The sequence below is a fragment of the Lepidochelys olivacea genome (assembly GCF_965140295.1).
Source record: "Lepidochelys olivacea isolate rLepOli2 genome assembly, chromosome: 10".
Classification (NCBI taxonomy): domain Eukaryota; kingdom Metazoa; phylum Chordata; order Testudines; family Cheloniidae; genus Lepidochelys; species Lepidochelys olivacea.
In genome coordinates this window covers 30,719,644-30,745,813 of record NC_140420.1, presented here as the reverse complement: position 1 = coordinate 30,745,813, position 26,170 = coordinate 30,719,644, and the positions used below count along the sequence as shown (strand labels likewise).

Sequence of the window (26,170 nt, the reverse complement as noted above, 5' to 3'; positions counted from 1 at the left end):
CACAAATGGGTGTTTAGCCCAGCCATCCTTATCACTGTTCCATATCCAGTGTCCTAGCACTGTCTAGTGGTCAGAGCACAGGACAGGGAGCCAGGAGATTTGGCTCACCTTGGGTGACCTTCCCCGAGGGCCTGCTCCTCAGAAGTGCTAAGCATCCATGGCACCAATTAAAGTCAATATGTGCTGCAGAAACTCAGCTCCTCTGCCAGTCAGCCCCTCAGCACTGGGACATCAGTTTCATTCTCTGTAAAACGAGAAGACGACTCCTTCCCCAGCAGCGTCACAGGGCCTGACTGCTCCACAAGTGTGTCCAAAGCACCTCAAGGAGCTCCCCGTAAGCCTCCACAGAGCTCCCTCGTTTGGCCTCCTGCAAATCCCTCCTTAAAACTCTCCTTTGCCATGATGCTAACACAAAACTGGCCAGTGCTTAGGCGCCAATACCCCTGCCTGTCATGCTGACCTGTGTTGTCTCATTGTTTCCTTGTGCTCCCCTAACTGTATCCATCAGTTGTCGCTGTGAGGTCTTTGGGGCAAGGAACTGTTTGTACAGCACCTAGCACAACGGTGTCCAGGACGGGCTAGGTGGTACTGCAATACTACTAATTAATAACAATGGCTGAGATGATCACAGCAATCAAGCTGCTTTCCAGTTAGCTGAAGTCTCTTTTCTTCTCATTGTATTAACTTTTATCACGTGCTGTTTGTAAAGCACTTTGAGAAGGTGAGATGCTTTGTACGTTATTTATATAGGATCAATAAGTCAGAAACCAGCCACCCTGCACGGCCTGGCACAGATGCCAGTCGTCCAATGTGGCCTGGCACAGAATCCAGCCATCCCACATGGCCTGGTTCAGAATCCAGGAGGCAGAGGCCAGCATTTTCAGAAGGGCTCACCCAGCTCCATAAGTGAGGCCAGTGGAAGGTTAGAGGTAGAAAGGCAGAGCAGAGAGGCAAGGAAGAGAAAGAAGAAACACCAAAATAGCTAAGTACACTTCTCCTCTGAGGGTCCACTTCCTCTCGGTGCCTCTAAGGAGCAGAAAGCATTCCTAAACCGTTTCAGTCAAGCCTAAGTAAATCGAGAGGAGGGGTCCCCTTTACACACCCCACCGGGCGTGATCTGTGCCAACAGCCACCTCCCTTCTATCATCCCACTCGCACTGGGGCAGGGCCTGCTCCATGCCTGCTGGTCACTTCTAGTCTGTTCTCACTCTGATGGCGGTGTCAGTTTATGCCTATGAGGAGCTGGACAAAGCAGCCCACATCAGCCCAGGAATATTTGGGCCTTTCCTGGTTTTGTAACCTGAGCCAGAGGAAAGCGGCTGACAACTCCCGTATGTTTAGAAGGAAAATGGTGACCAGCTCAGCAGTTTGGCAAGAGAGGAAGATTTTTTGGTAGTGCAGGGACAATGCAGGGTAATAGATGCTCCAAGCACTGGTATACACAGAGCTATTAGACCCATGGCTCTCTGCATGCAGCGGGAGAAATGGAGAACTCTTGGGAGGTTTGATAAAGTTTTTAGCTCACACTCCCTCGCTTTCCCACCACCCATTTTCACAGCTGAGCAACTCTGCTCTTTGCAGGACTGGATGGGAGCAGAAGCAGAAGTGAAAACTGCCAAGAAAACTGCCACACTTGAAGCAGTGCTGGCCTGGCAGGAACATGAGAAAACTCACGGAAGTCAAGTACCAGGCTCCTGTACCGTCCCCTTTCTTGCCCGGAGATTTCCCGCCTTTCAATGGGATAGCTACCTCAGACGGCCAGGAGAGACTTCAGCTTAATGAGATGCAAGCCATTAGCAATCCAATTCCAGACCCTGCTATAGGTGGGGGGTAGACTGAAGATCTGAGGTTGGAATCGGTACTGGAGAACCGAGGAACGACATACAAATAACCCTTTGGTCCCATCATCATTTTATCGCCCCCTTCCAAGAACACAGACCCGCCCCCACTGCTCAGCATAGTCCCACCTCACTGCAGAAGCAGGCATCGTCCTCTACCTCAGACAGCCCATGAGCTCCCATCTCAGCAGTTAGGGCTTTCATGTCAACTGGGTAAAATGGGGGCTTTGGCCAACAAGATGTTTTGCCAAGAGGGGAGCGGAAATTCCAGCCCTGAGCCACTTGTCCTCTTCCCCCGCTATCGCGGGAGCCCCAGGATCTTTGTGGGCGACCCTGACACAAGAAGTGGAAGCGAAACATGGCCTGCTGCCCCATTGCTCGGTGTGCTAGCTTCCCGGGGAGATGAGCAGGCCCAAGCCTGCATCCTGAGCAGCTTTCTCGTGCCTAGAACTTGGCTACTGGAAAACGAAATTCCTTTGTCTGTCTCAGGGGAACTGAAAGGCCCAGGAAACCTGAGTGGCCTGGAGGATCAGAATGGACTGGAGAGTCTCTCTCCTCTAGGACGCTAGCTTGGCCTGGATGGGATCCAGATGGGAGAGTCACTGATAGTTGCTTTCATGTGGTGGCTGTCTGGTGGCCTGGATGACATAAGCTTGTTTGCTTCCTTCCAATTCTCAGCAGACATGTGTCCATATGACAAAAACCATCCTCATTGTCACTAATTGGGGGGAGGCTAAGGGTGGAATGGGCCATGGAGACTGCACTATTCTCTCTCTCGTAGAGGAGGGCCCTCTGGGGTAGGTCTGAGGCACCTTGGAAAGGAAGTGTGAGGAGCTTGCAATGCTGGCTTCCCCTGCTTGGAGGACCAAGAGGGGACAGAAGATAATTGTTATTCATCAACAACTGATCAAAGAAACCCAGGAGCAACGCTGAGATGTGTTAGCAGCAATGGATGTGTCAATCAGCCATCACAAAGGTCAATGGGCAGCACCAAGGCAGGAAACCCCAAACCTGGCCCAAACGGAGTGGACACACTTCCAGCCCCACACACTCCCAGACAGCTGGGCGAAAGGACAAATCTTTTTTGGCAAAAAAATAAAAAAATGCAGATTCAGTGACACCAAAACATCTTGCCAAATTCATGGACGTTTTACCAATACCTAAGCTGGACAGCTAGAGGCTCCCCGTGCATGCAAAGAAGGGCTAAGGTTCCTGCTGAAGCTCAAAGCTGGCTTGTTCCAGTCCCAGAGGAATCGGGAGGAGGCAGTCCCAATGTATGCACTGAGCCATGCCTGGAGGCTCTCCCTCTGGAAAGTCCTGTGGGGAGCCCTGTGTTTGGGAGAGGGCAGGAACAGGTATGCTCAGGGACCAGGAGGGCTGGCGAGGGAGGAACAAGCTTATTCCTAATTTGAATTGGACCCAGGCATGCGTCTAAGGAATCTGCTATAGAGCCAATGTGGCCCACCTGTCATTGTGCGGGTTTGTTTATCTCCAGGGTTCAGGCAGCTGGGATTTGCCTTTCTTCAAAATCAGGGGTTGTCCCTTATCAGGAATTTGTTTAAAGAGTTTCACAGCCTCCAGAGTAGCGCAGGGACCAGAGGTGAAAGTAAGCTGATACGCCCCGGTACGGCATACCGGTAAGAGCCAGTGTGCCGTACCAGGACTGGCTTTCCCAGAGGGCAATTTAAAGCCCTGGGGTAGCAGCGGTGGGGCTCTGGTGGGGATTTAAAGAGCTCCAGAGCTCCAGCCGCCACTACCGCCCCGGGGCCCTTTAAATCACGGCCTGAGCAAGCCCTGGGGTAGCGGCGGTCGGGCTCCGGAGGGGATTTAAAGGGCCGGGGCGGTAGCGGCGGCTGGAGCCCCAAACCCTTTAAATCCCTGCCTGAGCCCTGCTGCCCGAGTCCTGGGGTAGGTGTGGGGGGCTCTGGCGGGGATTTAAAGAGCCCCGGAGCTCCAGCCACCGCTACCGCCCCGGCCCTTTAAATCCCCTCTGGAGCCCCGCTGCCAAAGCCCTGGGGTAGCAGCAGCGGGGCTCTGGTGGGCATTTAAAGGGCCTGGGCGGTAGCGGCGGCTGGAGCCCTGGGGCCCTTTAAATCCCCGATGGAGGCCACCCACCGCTACCCCAGGACTCGGGCAGCAGGGCTCAAGCTGGGATTTAAAGGGCTCGGGGCTCCGGCAGCTGCTACCACAGCGGAGCCCCAGGCCCTTTAAAGCTCTGCCAGAGCCCAGAGCCCCGGGGTACCAGTGGCAGCCGAGAACCCCCAGGGCTCCTCAGTGATTTAAAGGGCCTGGGGCTCGGCTGCGGTAGCGGCAGCTGGAGCCCTGGGCCATTTAAATTGCCCCCGAGCCCCGGGGCTTCCAGCTGCCTCTGCAGCTGGGAGCTAAGGGGTTATTTAAAGGGCCCTGGGCTCCCAGCTTCCGCTACTGCAGCTGGAGCCCTGGCCCTTTAAATCAAGATTTAAAGGGTCCGGGGATTTAAGGCCCTGCCTCTTCCAGTTGAGGCCACGCCTCTTCTGGTTGAGGCCACGCCCCCTGCTCAAGACTTGGGGTACCAGTAAGTCCTCTAACTTACTTTCACCCCTGCCAGGGACCTGCTGCCTTTGAAATCAGCTGTTCGAAGAACCAGCTTTAATGGAATCTTCAGTACAATAAAGACAGGACAATGGCTACAGGCCCCACTTCAGCAAGCCCTTACACAAATCACCAGAGTGGTTCTGCTGAACTCAGCAAGGGATCGTGGTGCAGGCAGTGGGGCTGCTCGTGACTTAAGCACCTTGCTGAATCGGGATCTTTTCCCAGGGGCCAAAAAACTGTCCAGAAGGAAATAAACAGAACGGAGAGAACTGGGGTCTGGTATCAAATCTTCCCTTGCCAAAGTGTGGGGTAAAGAACTGGTTTAATATAAAGGCAGTAAGCCAGGACTGCTCATCAGCCTCAGCCAGTTCCCCCATAAACTCCGGCTTTGCTTATACTCAGCACATAGTCCTACTGCCTTCAGTAAGCGACCTGGTGAGTAAGGTCTAAGAGTGAGTGAGTGCGGGCTGTGGGATTGTGCCCCAGACACATCTACTGGGCTCAGACTTACAGCGGGACTCTCTGCAAGATAGTCTGTTATGCTGAAAGCCAGCAGAAGGGATGAGTGGAACACCCTGCAAACCTGCTCATTCTGCCCCCTTCTGTGTCCGCTCCTGGGAGATGGGACCCTTCAGCCACATACCCCGGGGGTCTGATCCCCAATGCTAGCCAGGCCCTTGGCAGTGTGAGCTTCCCAGAGGACTGCCCTGTCAGTGCCAGCTCGGACGCCAGCCACGGGAGCTCTGGGATACCCACAGCGATCTTCCTCCGCCCCACGGCCAGTCCACCGGAGTTCACACTCAGCGCTGTGCAGCGCCTGTCGCTCCAAACAGCGAGCACGCAGCCTGTGCACGTTCCCCACGCCCCCTGTTCCCAGAGGGAGCTTTCTCAGGGCATGCAGGCTTAGAGATGAGCTCAAACCGCACAGTGTTATCAGCCACTTTCAGGCCTAGTCCGTTCCTTACCTGAGCAAACACTGCGCTCTGCAGACCAAGATCTGGTTACTGCCACAGGGAGGGGAGAGGGCAGGCTCCATCTCCAGTGGGGATGCAGAAGTCCTAGGAACCACTCTGCTTTGCTGGGTCGATTTGCTCAGGATTTGTCCCAGCAGAGCCAAGCTCTCCAGTGGGAACCACAAACCTTCCCAGTCTCTGGCTGATAAGAGTAAGTGGCAGGTTTATGAACAGTGATAAGCAAAGGGGGTGGAAGGCTCCAGGTAATGGAGAACTCTGACCTTGCTGGTGACAAGGGTGTGGGCTGAGATTTGCCAGCTCTTTTAAACCCAGATATGGTGCCCATCACTGGTCTTGCTTGGAACATGTCATGGGGGGCGTGGCTAGAAAGCCACCGTGGATGTAGGGTTGGCACATTTAAAAGCTTTCCCTGCGGGGGGGATCCTTGTGTTATGCTCTTACTGCTCAGGCCCCATGTCAGGAGGAGACAACAGCCAAGATGAAGAGAGCCTTTGCAGTGAAGGAGCCAGATTCAGGAGACGTAGGTTCAATTCCTGGCTCCACCACACACTCCCTGCATGCCGTTGGGCAAGTCACTTAGGCGCAAATCCTCAGAGGTATTTAGGTGCCTAACTTCCACTGAAATCCAGAGGAGTTAGGCGCCTAAATGCCTTTGAGGATCTGGGCCTCAGTTTCCCATCTGTAAAATGGGGATATTATCACTGCCCTCTCTTGCAGGCGTGTTGGATACCTTATATGATTGTCAGGCTCTTTGACCCGAGGGGTAATGGTAGCCAGATATTCCCCTAGATGGATAGATAGGACACTACAGGATGGAAAGACAGGATAGATACTTAGTGTCACACAGGGCCCCAAAATGCTTTTCCAGCAAACTCACTAGCTTGTAAGTGTACAGTGCAGTATAAAGCGGGGGCAAGTGGGATCAGCAGAAGCGGTGAACAGGTCTACAGAGCCAATGGCACTGCAGAGTAGGGAGTGCCTAGGGATGGCGGGCCTCTGCAGGATGTAGTCTTCACCGAGGGTCCCACTTCAGGGATCTGTTTGAAAGAGACCACTGCCAAGAGAACTGTTCGGCCCCAGCTCCCCGCAACGCTGCCAGCTGCGCCCTGCTTGCTCGGGGAGGTGAAACATGGCAAGGCACTTGGCCAACTGCCACCTTCTCCAGCCCCAGGAAAATGAGGCAACGATGCTGGAGTTCAGCACCTGTCCTTGTGTCAAGGAAAGGAGGGGGGCTTCTGTGCGAGTTCCCTGTGTTAAATTACAAATATGGCCCTGGCGTGGGTTCTGCCATGTGTCTTGACCTGCCTTCTCAGCAGAAATGGCCCTAGGAGGCCTGCCCATCACCAGGGGCAGAGAGAAGGGAAATGGGGGCCAGCTGGGATATCTGTGACCAGGTCAGCGCAGACCAGACCAACATGGCCCAAACAGAGCTCTCTATCTTCCCCCACCCCTTTCCCCAACACTTATTTGAATCTCAATGGTCTCGTGGTCGCCTTGTGCTCCCTGTCTGTCTGTTGTACCCACCGGTTGTCTCTTGTTATATACCCAGGCTGTAAGGTTCTTGGGGCCAGGGCTGTCTTTCGTTTGGGGTGCAGACCACGCCCAGCGAGGTGGGACCCTGATTGGGTTCTCCACGATATGCACCAAGATCTGGGGTGAGCTCCTCAGAACGTTGGAGGATGTGGATCAGAGGGGCTAGTTTGGCTCATCCTGGAGACGGGGCCCAGCTCAGCTCTGACTCCAGATCCAGTTCAGGGATGCCTGTCTAGATTAAGTCTGCTCTGGTTCCCAGGACAGAGTTACTGACAAGAGGCTGGCTATAATTCAACAGAGCCTGTAGTGTGAAACCTAGGGTCTAATTCCCCCCAGCGTGTGGGATCAGGGGTATATGCAGCAGACACATTCTCCTCTCAGGCCCCCATCACCTCCAGCCCACTGCAGTTTTCTAACCTGTTAGACTTTCACGGGGCCCTCTTCCCAGTCCCAGCAATAAGAGCCATTGGACAATCACCCCTCACAACACCACTTACAGACGCCCTTGGGCTTGCATCCCCTTACTGAGACACAACAGAACCAATGCCTCCTTTAGCCTCCCAACCGGGCCCCCTGAGTCTGGGTGAGGCAGAGCCCAGGAGCAGGAGCCCCGAGGCCTGAGATCTTGGAGGCTGAAGGGACTAACCAGGAGGCCAGCATCAGGGTAAAGTGCCCCAGTCACTCTCCCCAGCCTCACGTTCACCAGCTCTTGGTGGCCCAGCAGCCATTTGAACTGATTTTGTGACTCATGATGAGGACCCAGCAGGCAGTGCTGGGAGCTGTCACATCAGAAAAGCCCGATCGGCCAATCAAAACATGGCTGCGAGCCATCACTGTGTGCAGCCGTACTCTCGGCCACACCTCCTCCTAGTTCTGCGGTGTGTAAGTGCAATGGAACACACCCCTGTATTCACACCCCGCACACTAGTGGAATAATATTTGTGCAAAATATGCCTTGTGAGGCTTCATTGGAAAACGAGTAACTCACTGGCCAGCAATGTCATAGTAAAATGTACGCAGCAACATTTACATGGAAAGTTATGAACAGAAGCTAAAATAATGACTGAAGTGTGTTTACTAGACAAGTCTGGGGCAGGGTACCTGTTTCTCAAAGACAAAGGACAAATTGACGCCTGGCCAGGGGTGGAAGCTGATGGGCAATCACCTATCAAGTGACCATTCTTTGGCCAGGAAGGAACAGATCTGCAGCTTAGCAAACAATTTAGCAAACCTCTCCCCCCACAAGACTACATGTCTCCTTGCTTGCTCTCCGCTGGAAAGAACTTTACCGAGGGGTCACTCTCAGGGAAATGCATTTCAAAGGGCGACTGAACTAAACACCCCAAGTTCTCTCTCCCTGGCCATTTCTCTCTTTTCCACCAAAGAAGACGGCCTGTGGACTCTGACTGCAGATCCTGACCTGAAACTTGGTCAGCAATGATACTGGCAACCTGCGGTAAGACCTTCACCTTCAACCAAGTCTAGTTTGTTAAGTTTAGAAAGTGTTGCATCGTTATTTTCCTTGTAACCATTTCTAACGTTAATGCCCTACGATTTATTCTCACTTTAAACCTCTCTCTTTGTAGTAAATAAACATTTTTTGTTCTATAATCAAAATTAATCCAGTGTTGTGAACTGTGTGGGTAACTCTATTTAAGGTCTCAAGTTACTGTATATTGTTCCCTTACAGAGACAATGGACCTTTGTTATCTGAACTGTCCAGGAAAGGGCTGGACAGTGCAGTACAGAACATACATTTTTGGGGGAGAATCCAGGACTGGGAGTATGTTGGGGTCACCCTGCATGTGGTAATCGAGGCTGGTGAAAGCCACAGTGTGGCTGGCAGGTTTCAGCTACACACAGATGCTCAGGGCATGACTTGAATGCTGGCAGGCTGCTTATAAGCGGCCCCCAGGGGAGCTACCGCAGCAAGGCATTGGGAGGCACCCCAGGATATGGGAGGGGTGACACAGCCTCTTACTGGTCTGGATTGCACTCCAGAATGTGATAGTAAGTTACACCCACTCAGACTCCCACTCATCCATGTGTAACCCCTTCTGAGCTCCTTCATCTGGCCCCACATCTAGCTCTCCCCCGGGACTGGCCCCCAAAGCCAGAGGAACAGCTGATCCAGGGACGCGAGGGCTGGCTCAAAGAGTACGTCAGCCCCAGCATGGCAAATGCCTCGGCAACGTCTCTGGCTGAGGTCCTTCTCATGCCTGCTACCTCCGAACACAGAGGTTCCCATCAGCTGGAGAAAGCGGGGAAAGAGAGAGAGCGACTGTTTGGGACTGGCAAGCCTGGCAGTGCTTCCCAGCTGCAGATCCCAGCTCATGCGGTGTCAGTTTCTTTCACCAACACCAGCAGAGTTAGGAGAAGAGACATCTGACAGGGCAGCCTTGAACACACAGGACAATGCTGTGCCCTGGATGCTCATGCTCAGCTCTCATTGACCTCAAGCAGCGTTGGGCAGAATACAACAGAGAGATAAGAAAGAGAAAAGTCCTACCTTCCTTTGTCTTCTCTCGGCTGTGCATCTCCTCGCTCATAGAAAAGACCCTGGGAGAACCTGTCGGGCCCATGTAAGGGGCTTCCCTTGGGCAGGAACTGGAGAAGGAGTTGACTCTTTCAGCCACGGATCTGACATGTTCCCTTGGGTTGGGTGCTGCTGGGCCCCCAAGAAAGGAGGGTTGAGAAGTCACTTGCATTATCTGAGGCCGAGACATGAGCCTGAAAGGAGCAGCTTGAGCAGGAGACAGAGACGGTGGCCAAGGGCTCTCATTGACCTGGGCACCTGGGCACTTCCCTGGAGAGGGCACTGCAGAGACACCACTCACAGCGGCTGCGACTGCATCCTCCTTGGCCCTACCGGGGGGCTGCCGAGACAGGCTGGGGCTGGTGCGGAGGCTGAGCTGGAGCTGCGTCCTTGGCACCAGTCTGGATGCAGAGTCAGCACTCGGCGCTGGATCAGAGCCATCCAGAGGCTTCCCCATCAAACCATCCAGGCTGATGGGGAATTTCTGCAGCTTCGGTGGCCGCCTGGAGGGTGGAGGAGCGGGGCTCAGACTGGGCCGCTGGGCTGCATCGGAGAGTGGGGAGGAGGAAGAAGAGGAGGAAGAGGAAGAGAAGGAAGGCTCCCTACTAATGGGTGTGCTGCTCTTCTCTCGGAGCAAGGCACAGTTCTGGCTATTACTGCTCCAGGCTCCAGCAGAGTGAAAAGCCAGGGCAGGAGTGAGTGGGATGGGGGAGCCCTGATCTTCGGCAATGTGCAGGTCCAGAGAGGGCAGCGAGCCATGGTTCACTCCGGCCTTGGACACCAGCTGGACAGGCTGTTCCGCCTCGGAATGGAAGACATTACTGTGGGAAGAGAATTTCTTCAGTACCGGGCTGGTGACTGGGGCGGCCTTGAGCCCCCGAGGCTCTGGCTGCCGGGCAGCGCTCTGGGGTGTGCTGGGGGGTGGCGGGCACTCCAAGCTGGAGGAGGAGCTGTAGAGGCTTTCGCTGCCCGGGCCCAAGGAGGAGGAGAAGCCGTTGGGATCGAGCCTGGCTTGGAAAGAGGCAACACGGGTCAGGCTGGAGCTCATGGCGCCGTTGGCCCTGGCCAGCTGGATGGTTCCTCTGTTGAAGGAGAAGCTGGTGCTAATCCTGGTCTTCAGCACAGGGCTTTGGGCTGGGCTGGGGCTCGAGCTGAGGCTGATGCGGGATTGATAGGTGGGAGGTGGGAGGCTGGCCAGCTGCCCGCTCTCCCTATTGCCCGCAGCTAGGCTGTCTGCAGGCATGCTGGGGCTGAACGGGCAGGAAGGAGGAACAGCTGGAGCCTCTTCAGCATCCTCCATATCGAACGACCTCTTCAGCGCTGCAGGGAGAGAGGAGAAGGGTGGGAGAGTTAGAGCAGGACCCCCCAGCCCATACACACCAGGACGCACACCGCACCATGCAAACCCAGCACGTGGCTCCCACGGGAACCTTCCTCACAGGCCGACTCCTGCCCCCAACGGTGGCCATGCAGCCTCCTCCCGTTCAGTCCCACCTGCCCTTCTAGCAGGGTCTAGAGTTGTGCAAAGAAATCAAAGCAAAAGGCCCACACGACTCCCCTTGGGCTCAAACCCTTGGGGATCAGGTCTGGGACTATCTCTGCGTCCCAACAAGAGCTGGAAGCACAGGAAACTCGCCCGCTGTACAAGCTGGGGCTGCATTCACACAAACGGCCACTGGGTTTTGGAGAAGCCTTGGATCAGCTTTGGGCAGAGCCAGACCCAAGTTTATGGTCTGGCCCCCATCTGGTTCTGAGCTGGCACCAGGGGAAATATGGTAGATTTGAAGCCCAGATCCAAAGTGGAACTCCGAGGGTATGAAACCCACCTGGACCCAAATGGGGGAAAGATTGGCACGACCTCCGGTCTGAGAAATCAACCCAGCACTGCTCCCCACAGCATCCATGCTAGCTACATGGTTCATTCCGCTGCGTTGCCTTTCAAATCCTCCGCCCAGCAAGCCCCCCCCATGAGGCAGAGCACAGCCAAAGCTCTCCCCAGCTCTGAACTTAGTGGGGTGGAGGGGCTAGGCCTGGGCTAGGGAGGCAGACGATCGGCCGGGCTCCCTCTTTGCAGCCTGCATGGAACAGAGGGTTTTGTTAGCAGTTCCCCAATGGAAAACTGGAGCTGTGCTCTTGGCTCCCCTCCTGAGGCCTATAATCTCTCACATCTCTCTCTTTGCTGGATTGTACCAGTGTCATGAGCTCCAAACATGCCCCTCGGGAGCAGCACGCTAACTGCTTCTTCGCCTCCAACCAGCACATGTAAACGATCCTGCCTGGGGCATCCTGGGTAATCAGATCTGCTCCCTGCGCTGCCCCTGCACCCCCCCTTTGCTTCAACAGGCTATGTCTGGGCTACGGCATGGAGAATGCAGGGCATTGCCCACCCTAACAGAGTCACCCGGCTCAAATCAAATATTGCAAAGGGAGTTCAGGGCTGAATTCGCCACGAGTTCCATTGCTGCTGGCACATTCCCTACAGCAACCCTGCTGGCAGAGCCTGGGACTGGAGTAGAGGGGAGCTCCCCTACAGCCAGCACTCCTACCCCATTCCTTATAGCACCCCCTGCTGGCAGAGCCTGGGACTGGGGTAGAGGGGAGCTCCCCCAAAGCCAGCGCTCCTACCCCATTCCTTACAGCACCCCCTGCTGGCAGAGCCTGGGACTGGAGTAGAGGGGAGCTCTCCTACAGCCAGCGCTCCTACCCCATTCCTTACAGCACCCCCTGCTGGCAGAGCCTGGGACTGGGGTAGAGGGGAGCTCTCCTACAGCCAGCGCTCCTACCCCATTCCTTACAGCACCCCCTGCTGGCAGAGCCTGGGACTGGAGTAGAGGGGAGCTCTCCTACAGCCAGCGCTCCTACCCCATTCCTTACAGCACCCCCTTCTGGCAGAGCCTGGGACTGGGGTAGAGGGGAGCTCTCCTACAGCCAGCGCTCCTACCCCATTCCTTACAGCACCCTCTGCTGGCAGAGCCTGGGACTGGAGTAGAGGGGAGCTCCCCTACAGCCAGCGCTCCTACCCCATTCCTTACAGCACCCCCTGCTGGCAGAGCCTGGGACTGGAGCCCCAGACAAGCTGATGCCAGAGTCCTGTAGTGAGCCAGCCATCAGTCACCACCACTGACAGCTTGTGAAATGAGATGGCCTCACTGCTGGGCTGTGTGAAGTCCTAGCAAAAGGAGGAGGTGGGGGGGGGGGGGTGGGCTGCAGCTGTTTGAGGCAGGAGGCAGCAATCGCTCTGCCTAACTAATGGCTGAAGAGGACAAAGCTATCCACAGAGCAAAATTAGCCCCTCAGAGTGTGGCAGGGCATCTTCCACAGGGGCTGGGGGGAATGCAGCTCGAACTCTCTCCGCTGGCAGGTACTTCCAACAGATGTAAAAATGTGAAGGAGATGGCTTGGAGTGAGAAAGCCACAATGTTCCGAAGTGCGCATGTTTTGGGGGGAGGGGGGGTTGGTCTGGCTCCCTCTCGAAGAAGAGCACACATAAGTCAACAAATACACGGACCACACAGTCACAATGGGCCAGATTCTCTCCTTTCTTTGGCCAGCCCCAGTGAATTCCCACCCGGCAGGAATATAGTCCATTGCACATGCTTTATTCCAGTTCAGTTATGGGGAATGTTTTCAGAAGAAGCATTTGACAAGAAGGGGGAGAGCATGGCTTGTTTGAACACTGCTGTGTAGAATACTGTTCATAGCTCTATTACAGAAACATGCAGCTGCCCCAATCAGAATCCGCTCCCATTGGTCCAGGTGCTGTTACAATCACACAGAAAGACCCAGATAAGCAAGACCCTCTGTATTCTCCAACTCCACAGCAGCACAGACCTCTTCCCTTCCCCCACATCTAAACTTTCATTTAAAAAAATGTTTCCAACCCTCATGGATATGAAGACAAACTTGAAAAGATGACCCGAATGTAACTAATGCAGGGATGTCTGCTTGAGTCTGCAGAGAGCCTGAAACAATAGCTTCGAGAGATGTTGACTGCCCCATTTGTATTACTGGGTTGTTAACTCTGAAACCTAAAGATGACAGTGCAGGGTCAACCTCTTAAACGACTTTGCAGATCATTCTAGCAGAAATCTTATTGTTTGTATTACAATGTCACTGCAGTGGGGACCCATTTGTGCTAGGCACCCTACAAATACATAGTAAGAGACAATCCTTGCCCCAAAGAGCTTGCCATTAATTTAAGAGGAGATACAACAAGCAGGTGTAACAAACAGCTAGATACGAAGATGGCTTCTCAGCAAAGTCCAGGAAAGAGGTGTGGGTGGCATATGTACACAACTGACCTCAGCTCTATGCCCAGCTACCACAGAGGAGAACCACAACTACCACTTCCTTAGCGATGGCCCGGAGCATTTTCTCATGATTTGCACTGCCCATGGGAAGCGACACCCTGCTTGGTTTCCTACTCTGCTTGATGCCCAGGAAGGTGAGCTGTTCTGACCTAATGGACAGAGATCTATATCCACACGGGGACTGTGCTTGCTCACGTCCCTAAAAGCAGCGTGGTCTGGGAACAACTCAGCAGATGTGGCTAAGATGACCTGCTCCACCCAGGAGCTATTGGACTGTAACTGACATGAGGGCCACTAAAGGCAGGGGCTTACTATTTCCTCTTGGAGTAGAGTGGAAGTAGGGCATTGAGGGTGCATCATGGCAGAGGACACTGGCTAGGACAGCTGATGGAGGAGATGCTGGAGGCTGTTATGTGAAGAGCAAAGTCAGGAGACATTGCAACCAGAACTGGGCGAAATATTTCCAGAGACAGCGAATTTTGACAAAAAGGGGCATTTCAAAGAATGCAGACTGTTTTGTGAAAACATTAAATTTCTTTGCAATTCTCCTTTTCCGCAACAGCAAGAAAAATAGAAACCCCCCACTTGCTCTCACGCCCTTGAAAAATGTAGTTTGTTTTGATTTTTAAAATGTCGACATTTTCCTGTCAACAGGATTAGATCGGAAACACTCAAATTGTTATTGCATGGACAGTGTCCAACTCTTGCCCTTTCATTCTGGTTTGGAATGAAACCAATCGCAAAGATTTCTTTTTTGTGAAATTAACATTCTGCTCTCCAGCCAATTCCAATTGTAACTTACAACTTTTGTATTCTGAAAAAAAACACTATTTGATGTCTATATCTGGTCATCTGTGTTGTTTTTAGACAGTAACTTTTTTGAGGCAGGGACCGTCTTCTGCTGTGTGTTTGGACAGTGCCTAGCACAAAGGCGGTGTGATCCTAGCTGAGCGCATTAGGTGCTCGTGAATAGAAAGTAATAATAAGAATAATGGACACATGCTTATATTGAGCCTCCGGAGGCTGCTCTGCTATTGAGAGAGACAGTTATTATCCTAAAGTTAGCTCATTCTTTCACAGGCAAGACATGGATTTACATCCTCTCCGACTGCCCCAGCAAACCTGCTGTTCATTTTTAATTCTTTGAGTGTTGTGAAAATTGGAGAATCGGTTGGCAGGTAAATCCCTTCCCTCCCCAAAGGACATTCTCCCTCGCTGCCAGAGGGCTAGAGAAAACATCCTGATTGTTTAACAGCTGAAGGCACTGAGATGCTGGAGATTTGGGAGGGCTGGAAGATGTCTGCTAGCCTTAAACTTCTTGTTAGAATAGCTGCGAGGGGGAGGTTATTTGCAGTCATTGCACGTCATCAGAAAAACAGGGCAGGGGGCTGAATTCCAATCTCTCGCAGAAGAGGGCGATTCCCTTCAGATCAGAATCAAGGCCCTTCGGGACACTTGCATGGTAAAGAGTGTGATGATCAGCCCAAGGCGCTGGTCACAGGGTTGTCTCCGTCTTGGCAGACAAACTGCTGTGGGCACGCACAGCTGGAACCCCTTCGTAAACACATCTGGTCAGGAAACACATTAGCCAAGCCTCAGCCTCCCACGACGCCAAATGGAGCTGCTCCGAGGGGGCCTCCCCGAGATACAGGCTCATCAGCTCTCCCCCCATCCTCCAAAACACACACATGCTCTGCTGAGCACAGATCCATTTGGTGCCCTGATCTCAGCACTCCACAGCATATTGCTTGCCATTTGCTATTTCCCCATTCCCCTCTCCCGCGCCGCACTTCACACACCTCTGGGGTGTTGAGCTGTTTCTGTGATTAGACCAAAGGGCTCTTTGGCTCTCATTTCTCCCTTCCCACAGATCTGCCAATAGCCCCATTCTCAGCCTTGCAGGGATGAGGGAGCACAGGCAGTGACTGACCCTCGGAAGGGCCCAGATGGCTCTGCTTGCTGGTATTGGTCACTATCCGCATTACTGTGTCAAACCACGTGCTGGATTTAGCGCTATCTGTGCCCACATGGCAAAGCTCCCACTGACTTAAAAGGTTTCAAAGCGCTGGGGCCTGGGCCTCCTTCCTGTGAAGGGCCAAGCTGCAGGAGGCCTGTGTTCAAGCCCAGCAAGGGAAGACTGGGTGGTGGGTGAGCATGGGGCAGTGCTCCTGGCTCCACACTCTGAACTAGTGTCATTGATCTGGAGCAGCACTTTAGAGGATTCACTAGAACTGGGTCTTGCGCTCCTCCCAGGCTCTCCCCCGATGCTCAGCACAAGGCCCAGGCACTGGTATAAGCTGGGCAAGCGTGACCTCCTCCAGTCCTGTAATGGATAATGCAAAGCAGGGAATCATGGGACAAAAGCATGGTGCCATGGGTTACAAAGGAGATCCAACCTCTTCCCCAGCTGGACAGTCTGTGAAGATCTTGGCAAACCATGGACCCATGGGGCTTGGTGAGGTTGTGCCCCAGGATTCCCAGCTGTGCATAGGGTGACCAGACAGCAAGTGTGAAAGATGAGGGTGGGGGGGGAGGAGGGAAGGAGCCTATATAAGAAAAAGACCCAAAAATTGGGACCGTCCTTATAAAATCAGGACATTTGGTCACCCTAGCTGGGCAAGAGGGGCAGGTGCACTGCCAGCCCCCATCCTGGCATCATGCTGTGTACCCACTCGGAGCAAGGGGACAGAGTGCCCTCCCTGAGAACCCTCCAGGTTCAATGCTGTGTGATGGTTCATGCTAGCTGCCAAATAAGGCATAATAATGCCCAGAGATGCAGACAGGTGTGGGAAAGGGGGTTCACCCTTCACCTCCCCAGCCCCTGACTCTCAGAGGGTCCTAGGAAACCAGAGGAGACTAAACTCAGAAGGATGGAAGCGAGAGGGGTTTCCCCTTGAAACCACCCACGCATGAGAAGCTGCCTGACCAAGGCCCCTGCCCTCCCATTCCAGCTAGGGCAGCTGCAGAACTTGTAAGACAGGGGAAGGAAGGCTCTTCACACGGGGTGAAATCCTGGCCCCGAGGAAGTCAAGGGGAGTTTTGCTGTTGATTTCAGTGGGGCAGGATTTCACCCATGGTACATGGAGCAAGCAGTAGCAGGAAGTCTGTGCTCCTGAAACCGACAGCCCAGTTCTGCAGACTCACACAGCTCAGAGAATCATTTCAATCGGCTTCCAAACCTTCGGTTGTTTCACCTTTCACCATTCACCCATGCTCAGGCAACTGCTGCTTTATTAGAGGGGCTAGTCCCCCTGCATGAGATTTTACACTGAAGTCTCTTCTGCCTACTCTAGTAGGTCTCCAGATGCCAAAACTTGGAGTGACATAGGGCAGTCTCCTTCCCCTGACAGTGCCATGCCAATGAGTCTCAAGTCTGATCTGCTGGCAACACTTGCAGGCACAGAGAATGCCCACAAGGGTGCCAGGGTGGTTATCATGATGTGGCCACCTTTGGACAAGGAACCAGCCTGAACCACCAGTTCATTTCACACAGGCCCCTGAAATGTAATTCCCCTTACTGCTAACCTGTGCACAGCTGATCAGTGACTTAGGAGATGACCGGTGCCAGCTCATATTAATGCTTATCAGAGTCAGCCAGCCTCCAATAACACATCTTCTCCCGTCCAATGCTGCATGCCAGCATGTGCTGAACACAGCGGAGCTGCGACGACTGCCTACATGGCTTCGCCCTCAGCCCCGCTCCCAGGCACGGTGCTCGAGAAACCCCAACAGATGGGATATCTGGAAGGCAAGCGGTGCTAGAGAAACCCAACAGTATTCTGATCAGCTGTTCCCCAGAAGGGGCTGGGAACACAGTGTTGGTTCATTGAGCACCTCAGTGCTTGGACATAGACCATAACCCTGGCTTGAAGGACTATGATCTCCTGGGGGAAGACAGAAATTAGACTCATCTCCTCCCCCTCCTGAGTTCCGCTCTGAACCACTAGGACAGCTGTTCCGCCACCAGAGGTCCTCCAAGACCCGGGTGCTGCTCCCTGAAATGGCTGGAGGCTTGGAAATAATGATTATTGGCGGTATAGAAGGGAGATCTGCCTGGGGGTGATCATGGCTCTGAAGCGCAGAGGCTCTTGCAGCTGTGTGCTCCGTACATGAACCCTGGTTAGAATACTTGCTCTTTCTGCGGAAGAGGAGGGGAGAGGGACTTTTGGGATCCTAACAGAAGGACCAAACTAAAGCCACCGTCACGGTAGAAGGAGCATCTATGACCGATGTTGCTGAGTCAGAAGCGAACAGCATTTCCAGCAGGAAGCCATGCAGAGCCCGGGGAGGGCTATAGTAGAGCAGAGGTGATGCAGATTAGGTCCCAGCACAGCAGATGCCGTCCTGCGATAGAGGGCAGGTGAAGCAGGCAGATCTCTGGGTGCAGAGGGTTCCTGAGTGCTAGGGCGGAGACGATGCAGTCATGCCTTGGGGATGGGCTATAGGGAAGGTGATACACTGGTATTGCAAGGTGGCCGGCCCTGAATGCATTCAGTATGTCCGAGGGGACGCTGTTGTAGCTTAAGGCTAGAATTGCTCTAAGAGGAGACAATGCAGTTGTGCCTCAGGGTTGGAGGTCCCCACACACGGTGCTGTAGCATAGCAAAGCTCACGCAGCTGGCAGAGGTTCCTGGTTGCTGTGCTGTCAGAATGAGGTGATCCACCCCTCATTGCAGACCCCAGTTCTCCTCCGCTTTCCACCCAGCCACACCTGCTACTGGCTGCCCCTTTACAGGCCCAAATTCCCACCTCTCCACGCCTTATCTGTTATTTCACAGCCTCTGAGGTGCGCTGTGTTAACAGGGATGTCAGTGAACTCCCCTGGGCGCTGCTTGGAGGCTGGCCTGGTGTTCCGCTGCACAGTACTACCAAGCTGCGTCCGAGCTCCCCACCTCGGCCTTTTCCTCTATGGCCCGGCTGGGTGCTGCCCTGCTGGCCAGCTGTGGTAAGAACAAGGACAGCAGAGACACCCTGCATACCTGCTACGAAGAGGCCCCTCTCTGAGCAGCAGCACTGGGGGAGGGAGAACGTGCTAAACCCCTATGGTTAACTCGTGGGTCCACCTCTACTTAGGTCATGTCCAATCCTGGCCAGCCCTAAAGAGCCAAGCTGGTGCGGGGTGTACACCAGGAGGAAGTCTTCCAGCAGTGGAGTAGAGATGGGGCAGGAGGCCTCCCCCTGCAGGAGATATGCTCCCCAGCCAGCCCAGAGGTGGGCACCTGACATTAATTCCCTTGTCGTGGTCACTCTTTGCTCTCAGCCCTGGAGAACCTGGTCTGTCAACTTCCGTTAGCTCCACCCAGTGCACAACTGAGGTCAGGGGCCCGCGGATCCAGCTCATTTATTACACGCTCTCTAGCAGGGCAGGGATTTATCAGGGTCAGCAGGTGGATGGCTTGCCCCCTTTTCCAGGCATCCTATGGGATTCTACAGCTTCACAGACCCAGAACATGGGGCACTCACATATCTCCTTCAATTCACTGGGGGCATGCAGCACCCTCAGGGCTGGCTTTACGCATGTCCTCTGCACCCACAGATCCACCAGAGCTAGGACTGGGTTGTACATAACCAGAAACTCCCCAGGCAACGAATGACATGAAGTATTAATGTTTTGCTCTTGTGGACACCTTTCAGTGGAGGATTGCAAAGCCCTGCATTAAAGGTGAGCAACCTTCATTATTCACATATAACAAACGATGTAACAGATACAGTGAGGGGTAAAGGGACTCAGCCAAAGTCACATAGCTGGAAAGTGGCAGGGTGAGAAATAGAACTCAGTTCTCCCAGCTCCACCCCTTGATCGACACACTAGGCCATGCTGCTGCCTTCTTCAAAAAGGCCTGAGTGCACGGAAAGCTTTTGGTACCGTGGCATACGGGGATCGGGTCAGTACTTGATGAGGCTGCATCATGTGAGGAATCAAATGCGGAGGGGATGGGGTGGGGTTGGGACACCTTCCAATAGAACTTCAGGGAGCAGGGTGAGCCCACAGGCTAAAACCAGTCCCAAGTACACACACACACGAGGGATATAGCACATATGGAGCCCACGGGCACAGTCTGTACCCAGGCCACTGACCCACAGCATGGTCCAGTGGTGATCACCATGGATCGGCAGGCATGGGGAGCTCTCCTCTCTTCCTGGCTCAGACTTGTGGTGTCATCTTTGGCCTCTCTGTGCCTCACTTTCCCCAGGGGTGAAGTAAGGACACACTACTTTCCCCTCCCAGAGGGATAGCAGGAGACCTAGCCAGTGTGTACACAGCGCTCGGAGAGCTTCCGACTTCCGACAGAGGAGCAAAATGTTACGTTGCTCTAAGCGATGCCCGCGCGGATAGTTCTCCAGGAGGCAGAGGCGAGCCTGCGCACTCAGCAGACTAGCGGGCAGCATTGCACACGCAAGGACAGAAGAGATCAGAGTCCCGCAGCAATTAATGAGCGGGCTGGGGAAGGAGCCGCCATGGCACCTTGGCAGGGGCAGCAGGGCCAGCAAAGAGCAAGGGTCAAAGGTTAGGGCTGTGGGCAGGGGAGCATGAGGTCAATGGCATGAATCGGAAGGCTGGAGAGGAAAGGGGTGAGGAATGGGGATGAAGACACATGGTGAGGAAGGGGGAAGAGAGGAGGAGGTGGAGGGTGGCAGGAGATGAAGGTATGGGGGACAGGAGAGAGCTTGTAACCTGGGCTCTACCTCTGGGTACTGCTTACTTTGCATTATTAGCAGAGATTGGACCAATCCTGCCACGCTGAGCTGGGCCCAGACGGCAATCTGTACCCATTACCAGATGCCCATGGCAGGACCATGTCCCTCTGGGCTAGGGGCTCCCTGGGAGCAGAAGGGTTAATACAGGCCATCTTAGGTATGCACATTCTTTTCCAGGCAATAACAGGCTGCGGCCTTCCAGGAGCCTGGCATCAGGTTACTTTCTGATCCTACCTGCCCTGCCTCACTCCCAAGCCACCTCCAGGATCCCAGAGGCCACTGGCTCCAGGAAAGAGCGAAGGATAATTAGAGGGGGGAAATCCTCCACCTCCCACCCACTGGCTGCCTGCAGGGGCCAAGCAGATACAACCCCTCCAGCCTGATGCTCCATTTCCACCCTCAGCAAGGCCAGGTCATGTGATCCCCACCAGGGGAGGGACTTTGGGGACCCAAGGGGGAGAGGCACTGGACACCACCTGAACTGCCAGGGACCTCACTGTCAGCCCCATAGGTGCCAGCCTCCAACCCCTCTTTGGACACCTATCCCAAAGAGATTAGGTACTACAGTGCTCACCCCATGGAGCACTGTACAGACTGCACTAGCTGCTCCTCGCTTTTCTCTCTAACCAGAAGGGTCAGAAACTGTCTTCAAAGAAACAGAAGTCGAGAGTCTCACATATTAACAAAAAAAGAAAAGGAGGACTTGTGGCACCTTAGAGACTAACCAATTTATTTGAGCATGAGCTTTCGTGAGCTACAGCTCACTTCATCGGATGCATTCATGGAAGCTTATGCTCAAATAAATTGGTTAGTCTCTAAGGTGCCACAAGTCCTCCTTTTCTTTTTGTGAATACAGACTAACACGGCTGCTACTCTGAAACCTCCCATATTAACCTGACCCCAGGAGCTGGAGCCTTAAGATCATCCCCAAATATCACAGGACTCATGCTGGAAATTGTGCACTGGCAACCCTGCTGTGAATTGTCTCCTAGAATGTTCCCAGCATCTGCAAACACAGCAACAACCCTCTGCAAGAAAGCGAGACCGTGGGGGAAAGTGTGGCACTGCTTTTGCGCCTCCTACGTACGAATCTCAAAGCACATTACAAACACCAGTGGATTAAGCCGGTACCCCCATGAGGTAGGTAAATCAGCATCAGCATCCCCATTTTACAGAGACACCAAGCGCTTGTCCACAGGGGGAAGTTGCTCAGGCCAGCTCTCCTGGAATAGCTGCCCATGGGGTCCCTCTGTTCCAGAATAAAAATGATTTTGTTTCAGAGTAATTACTCAGCTTCCAAAGAGCACTAATTATTCCAGAGGGCAGTGACCTTTATTTAGGAACAGTGTCCCCACGGGGAGCTATTCTGGAATAGTCACTCCAGACAATTGCCCCATGGAAAGAAGCCCTAAGTCACTTGCCTAGGGTCAGGGACAGAGCCAGAAATCAAACCAAGGGCTCCTGATTCTCAGGTTCCCTCACCACTCTTAGGAGCAGATTGGTGGCCAGGGACTGTCAGATCTTAGAGACCAGCCCCCCACATCCCCCCAAACAAAGCAGAGCTGAAGGGAAGGAAGAAGCTTTGCTTTCAGCTCAGTGGCTTCTCCTGTGGACTAGCAATGCTGCTCTGTGAACGAAGTTCCCTGGCTCATCCCTCAGCAGCACAGCCTTGGATCCTCTCCAAGAGCACAGAGGGAACCTGTAGGATGCTGCAGATCCCCGTCCAGAGGGGGCAGTGGTGTGAAACTCCCACACCCCTGACTCAGGATGGATCCCGCTTTCTCTTCCACCTCCTGCATCCTCAGAATTTCCATGAGAGCCAGAGGGAGCAACAGAGAACTGATAAGAAGGGGGCAGTTTCCGTTTCTTGTAGGGGAAGGGCACCAGTGGGAGTCCTAGGCCCTGTTTTCTCTCCTCCCCGGGGTATTCTCTGCAGGAGTGGCATTCCCCTGCCCCCGCTATCCGTGCCTTCTGCATCTGCCACTGCCCCAGTCCCTGCCCCTAGGAGGCGGCAGCAAAAGGAAAGTGCAAAGGCTGGTCCTGACCTAGTGAGGAGGTGCTGAGATGCTGCAGTCCAGCGATTTGCACCGATTCTGCTTAGAGCTTGTCTACACGGGAGACTTTTCCGGTTACACCATTATCACTGAACCACTCTAGTTCTCCCGGAATAAACCCCCCGGGGCCACTCTTGTTCCAGACTAAGAATGGCTTCTTCCAGCACGGTTTAAACCACTTCCCAAGGGACACAAGCTCCACCAAACAAGGCCCTCCTGGACCAGGAGGAGCCAGGTCTCCCCTAGGAGGGCTGGGCCAGTGTAACTACACCACTGCACTGGCCCAGCGATCCTGGCATGGACCCAGCTGAAAGGGGGGCAGGTCACAGGGCACTGGCAGTGGTGTCAGGACACTACACTCGGGGCTTTTGCTGGGACAGCTCTGTCACCTCTTCACCCCCCTGACTACACAGTTGTGCCCGCAGAGGTTTGTAGCACAGCTTGTACACATGGGACAGGGGCTACACTGATATCACACTGGTTGAAATTCACACCCTACCTTATGCCAGTATAACTTTCCCATGTAGACGAGCCCTTAGGAGCTAACTGGCTCCCATTTACTGGCAGCTCCCAGCTCTGCCCCAGTCTCCCTGGGTGACTTTGGGATTAGTCTTGGTGCCTCAGTTTCCCCAAAGCAGGGGATAACAGTCCTTCCTTTCTCCCATAATTTTTCTCTCAAGATTGCAGGCTCTTTGGGCCACATTTTTGTGTTGCACCTAGTGCAACAGGGCCCCTGAGTACTACCCTAATACAGATAATAAAGACAAGCAAGCTCATATTTCACCCTTTTTACCTCTTTTCTCCCCCCGAGAGCTCTGCCAGCTACAAGATTGCTTTTAGGATTGGAGCTGCTGTTTGCTGCAGCATGCAGAATCCCCCCCCTCCCCCACCCCATGAACCCCTTACAAGCTGCTCCCGGAGCACTGAGCGAGCCCCACATCACCCCAAGAGTTACAAAAGCACTTGGCCACTGGGCTCAAAAGCTTGGGGCAAGTTTTTCCAATCCCACAATGCACTGGCCCCTTCTCCGCCCCCTCGAACAGAAACTACAGACAGCTCGGTGATGGCCTGGGCCCCAATCCCAGCCCCTGGGTGTGCTCTCAAAGGGGAGATTGTTCTTGGGCTTGCTGGGCTGCACATTTGCCTTGTAATCTAAACAAGAAGAGCCCTGCCTCGCAGGCACTCTGCAGGCTGGCGAGAGCCCTTCCTTAATTACAATCTGTGAAATGCTGAAGCGGAATCAATGCCACAGCAACAGCTGGTAACTGGAAGCTTTTTCCCTGCTCCCCTTCCTGTCTCGACAGACACAAGCTGGTTATAGGAGCCTCCCCCTCCAACCCCGCCTCCCCGGCTTTCCCCCCAGACCCAGAGCTTTTCCAAACTCAAGTTGTATCTGACTCCTACTGCGGGTTGGGTTTAATTACCTGCATTCAGTCTAATGCCTGAGCCAGCCCGGCCCCTGAGCACTGCTTAGTGCTTTCAGGCCTCCAGACAGCCTCAAATCCCAGACCAAACCCCCTGCCATCCCCCCCACCCCCATCTCCACACAGCTGTGCTGCATACACCACACCTACGCACGCTCCCTGACACAAGTGCATTGCTCTACACGCACACTATATTCTGCACACACAAGGCCCAGGCACCGTTCCGGCCCGGCCCAGGCGTGCGATCAATGCCATTTACACGTGTTATCATATTTCCTCTTCGTGCAGGTTGGGTCCAAGTCCCAAAGGAAGCTTGAGCCAGGGCTCCCAAAACTAGAGAGAGCAGCCTGGCTTGGGGCAGTCCTTTCCCCCCCTCCTCTGGCTATTGTTTTATGTCACACGCCAGGAGTCACTTCTCCTGGGCATTGTTTCCTGGTTTCCATAGGCCCTTGGGCAAGGACCTAGGATGGAGCCCCCCACTGGCAGGAGGGGGTGAAGCTCAGCGGCTGTGCCTGCTGTTGCCAGCGGGGAGGCAGCTGGCCTCACGGCTCGTGTGTGCTGCACAGCATGTATGCTCCGGGCGGGTAAATGGGACGTAAGAGAGCGAAGCCGGGTAGGTAGCTCATGCTGCGTGGGACAAGGTGCCCAGCCTGGACAAAGCAGGAGCCGGCCGTCGAAAGCCCAGGCGCCCCATCCCAGCCCTACCTTCGAAGTCCGAGAGGATCCCCTCCAGGTGATCGTTGACGGACAGCTGGGACATCCTGGCTCACTTCACCCTGACAGCAGGGTGGGTGGGTGGGTGCTGCTCTGCTCCTGGGATGACCCTCCACGTCTTCTAGCTTGGGCAGAACCTCGCCATGCCAGAGGGAGAGGAGAGACTCTAGGGAAGGGAAAAGGGGGGAGTCTGACCCAACTGCCTTCCACCCCCAAGCCAGCCAGCCCCCTCCAGAACCCAGAGGGCTTCTGCTCTCTGGGACGAGTGGCAGCGGAGGAGAGCAAAGGGGAAGAGAGAAGATCCCCTCCCCCTTGCCCAGAGAAAGAATGACAGACCCCCCCCCCATCCCCGCACCATACAGCCCACCCCCAGCTAAGCCCTTGCTGGGATCACATTGGCTGCACTGGATTGCCTGTCCCTGCCCTGTGCAAGGAGAGGAGGGGAAAGCAAAGAGGAGGAGAAAGCCAGAGAAAGGAGGGGTGGGGGGCCCAGAGTCAGAGCAGCTCTTGGCACACAGAAAAGTCAGAGAGAGGGAGAAGGGGCGGGGGAGGCTCTGCAGAGCGCTCCAGCAGTGGGGGCTGGGGGGGTGAGTTCTGCTCCAGCTCAACCCATGGCTGCCCCCAGCCCAGTCTGGCTATAGGGGCTGGTGGTGCCCCACCCACTTCCCGGCGCGGTCTGCCCATGTTCCCGGCCGTCCCAGGGGGTCAGCTCCTGGAGCCCTTCCTGGGGAGGCTGCCAACAATGCACCGATTGCGGGCCGCACACCCACCTGAACCGATGGCGGAGGACACAGGCCGCCCTGTCTCCGAGGTTGAATCGGCCCCCACGGTGCACTGTCCCAGAGGGGCTTAGGGGGAGCAGAGATCGGGTGCAATAGGGAGAGAGAAGACAGGCTCGGCTCGACTCGACAAGGCAGGTATTTTCCAGCTCCAGAGCCCACAGGTCAAAGATCACCTAGCGTTTCTTGACCTCCTCCACCCCCATCAGGGAGGGACCCGTTCTCAGCTCGGGCCCATCCTCTGCAGCCAGACTGGAGTAGGACTGGCCTTACTGCCCCAGAGCCAGAATCAGTTACAGGGCCTGACCTGGGGGCAGCCATGGGAAGAGAGATGTTAATCAGGGATTCCCAACATCCCCCTCTCTGGAATCCCGGAGGGGGATTTTTGGGGTAACCAGCAGTTTGGGAATCCTCCTCCCAGCATAGCTGCTGCAGGAGCTGACAGCAAACCAGAAATGAGGGATGTCGGGGTGACAAGCTTTTGCCACTCCCTGGGGGTTTACAACACCCCACTAGCCTCTCACTGCACAGAGCATGGGGTGCAGTGGGGTGGGGAACAGCAGGGGCATTCTTCCATGCTCCCCCCACGAACAAAGCTCCCCCCACAGTAGATTGTGAAGGTGCTCAAAATAGGATTGATTGTGCTCTACCAGGCTCCTTGGGCACAGCTACACTGTGGCCGGGGGGGGCTCCACAGCATCACTCCACTCCACTAGGCTCCTTGGGCGTAGCTCT

At 54.5% G+C, this 26,170-nt stretch overlaps 1 protein-coding gene across 1 annotated transcript in view; it reads right to left on the bottom strand.

The window, feature by feature from the left end:
- SEPTIN12 (septin 12) overlaps window positions 1-24,953 on the bottom strand; it is a 67,903-nt gene extending 42,950 nt beyond the window's left edge. The window contains exons 1-2 of the mRNA XM_084642277.1: window positions 24,648-24,953; window positions 9,429-10,775 (exon numbers count right to left, since the gene is read on the bottom strand). Of these exons, the coding sequence (XP_084498403.1) occupies window positions 9,429-10,775; window positions 24,648-24,702 (1,402 nt within the window). The 5' untranslated portion in view covers window positions 24,703-24,953. The remainder of the gene's footprint in view (window positions 1-9,428; window positions 10,776-24,647) is intronic.
- Between the last annotated feature and the right edge of the window lie 1,217 nt (window positions 24,954-26,170).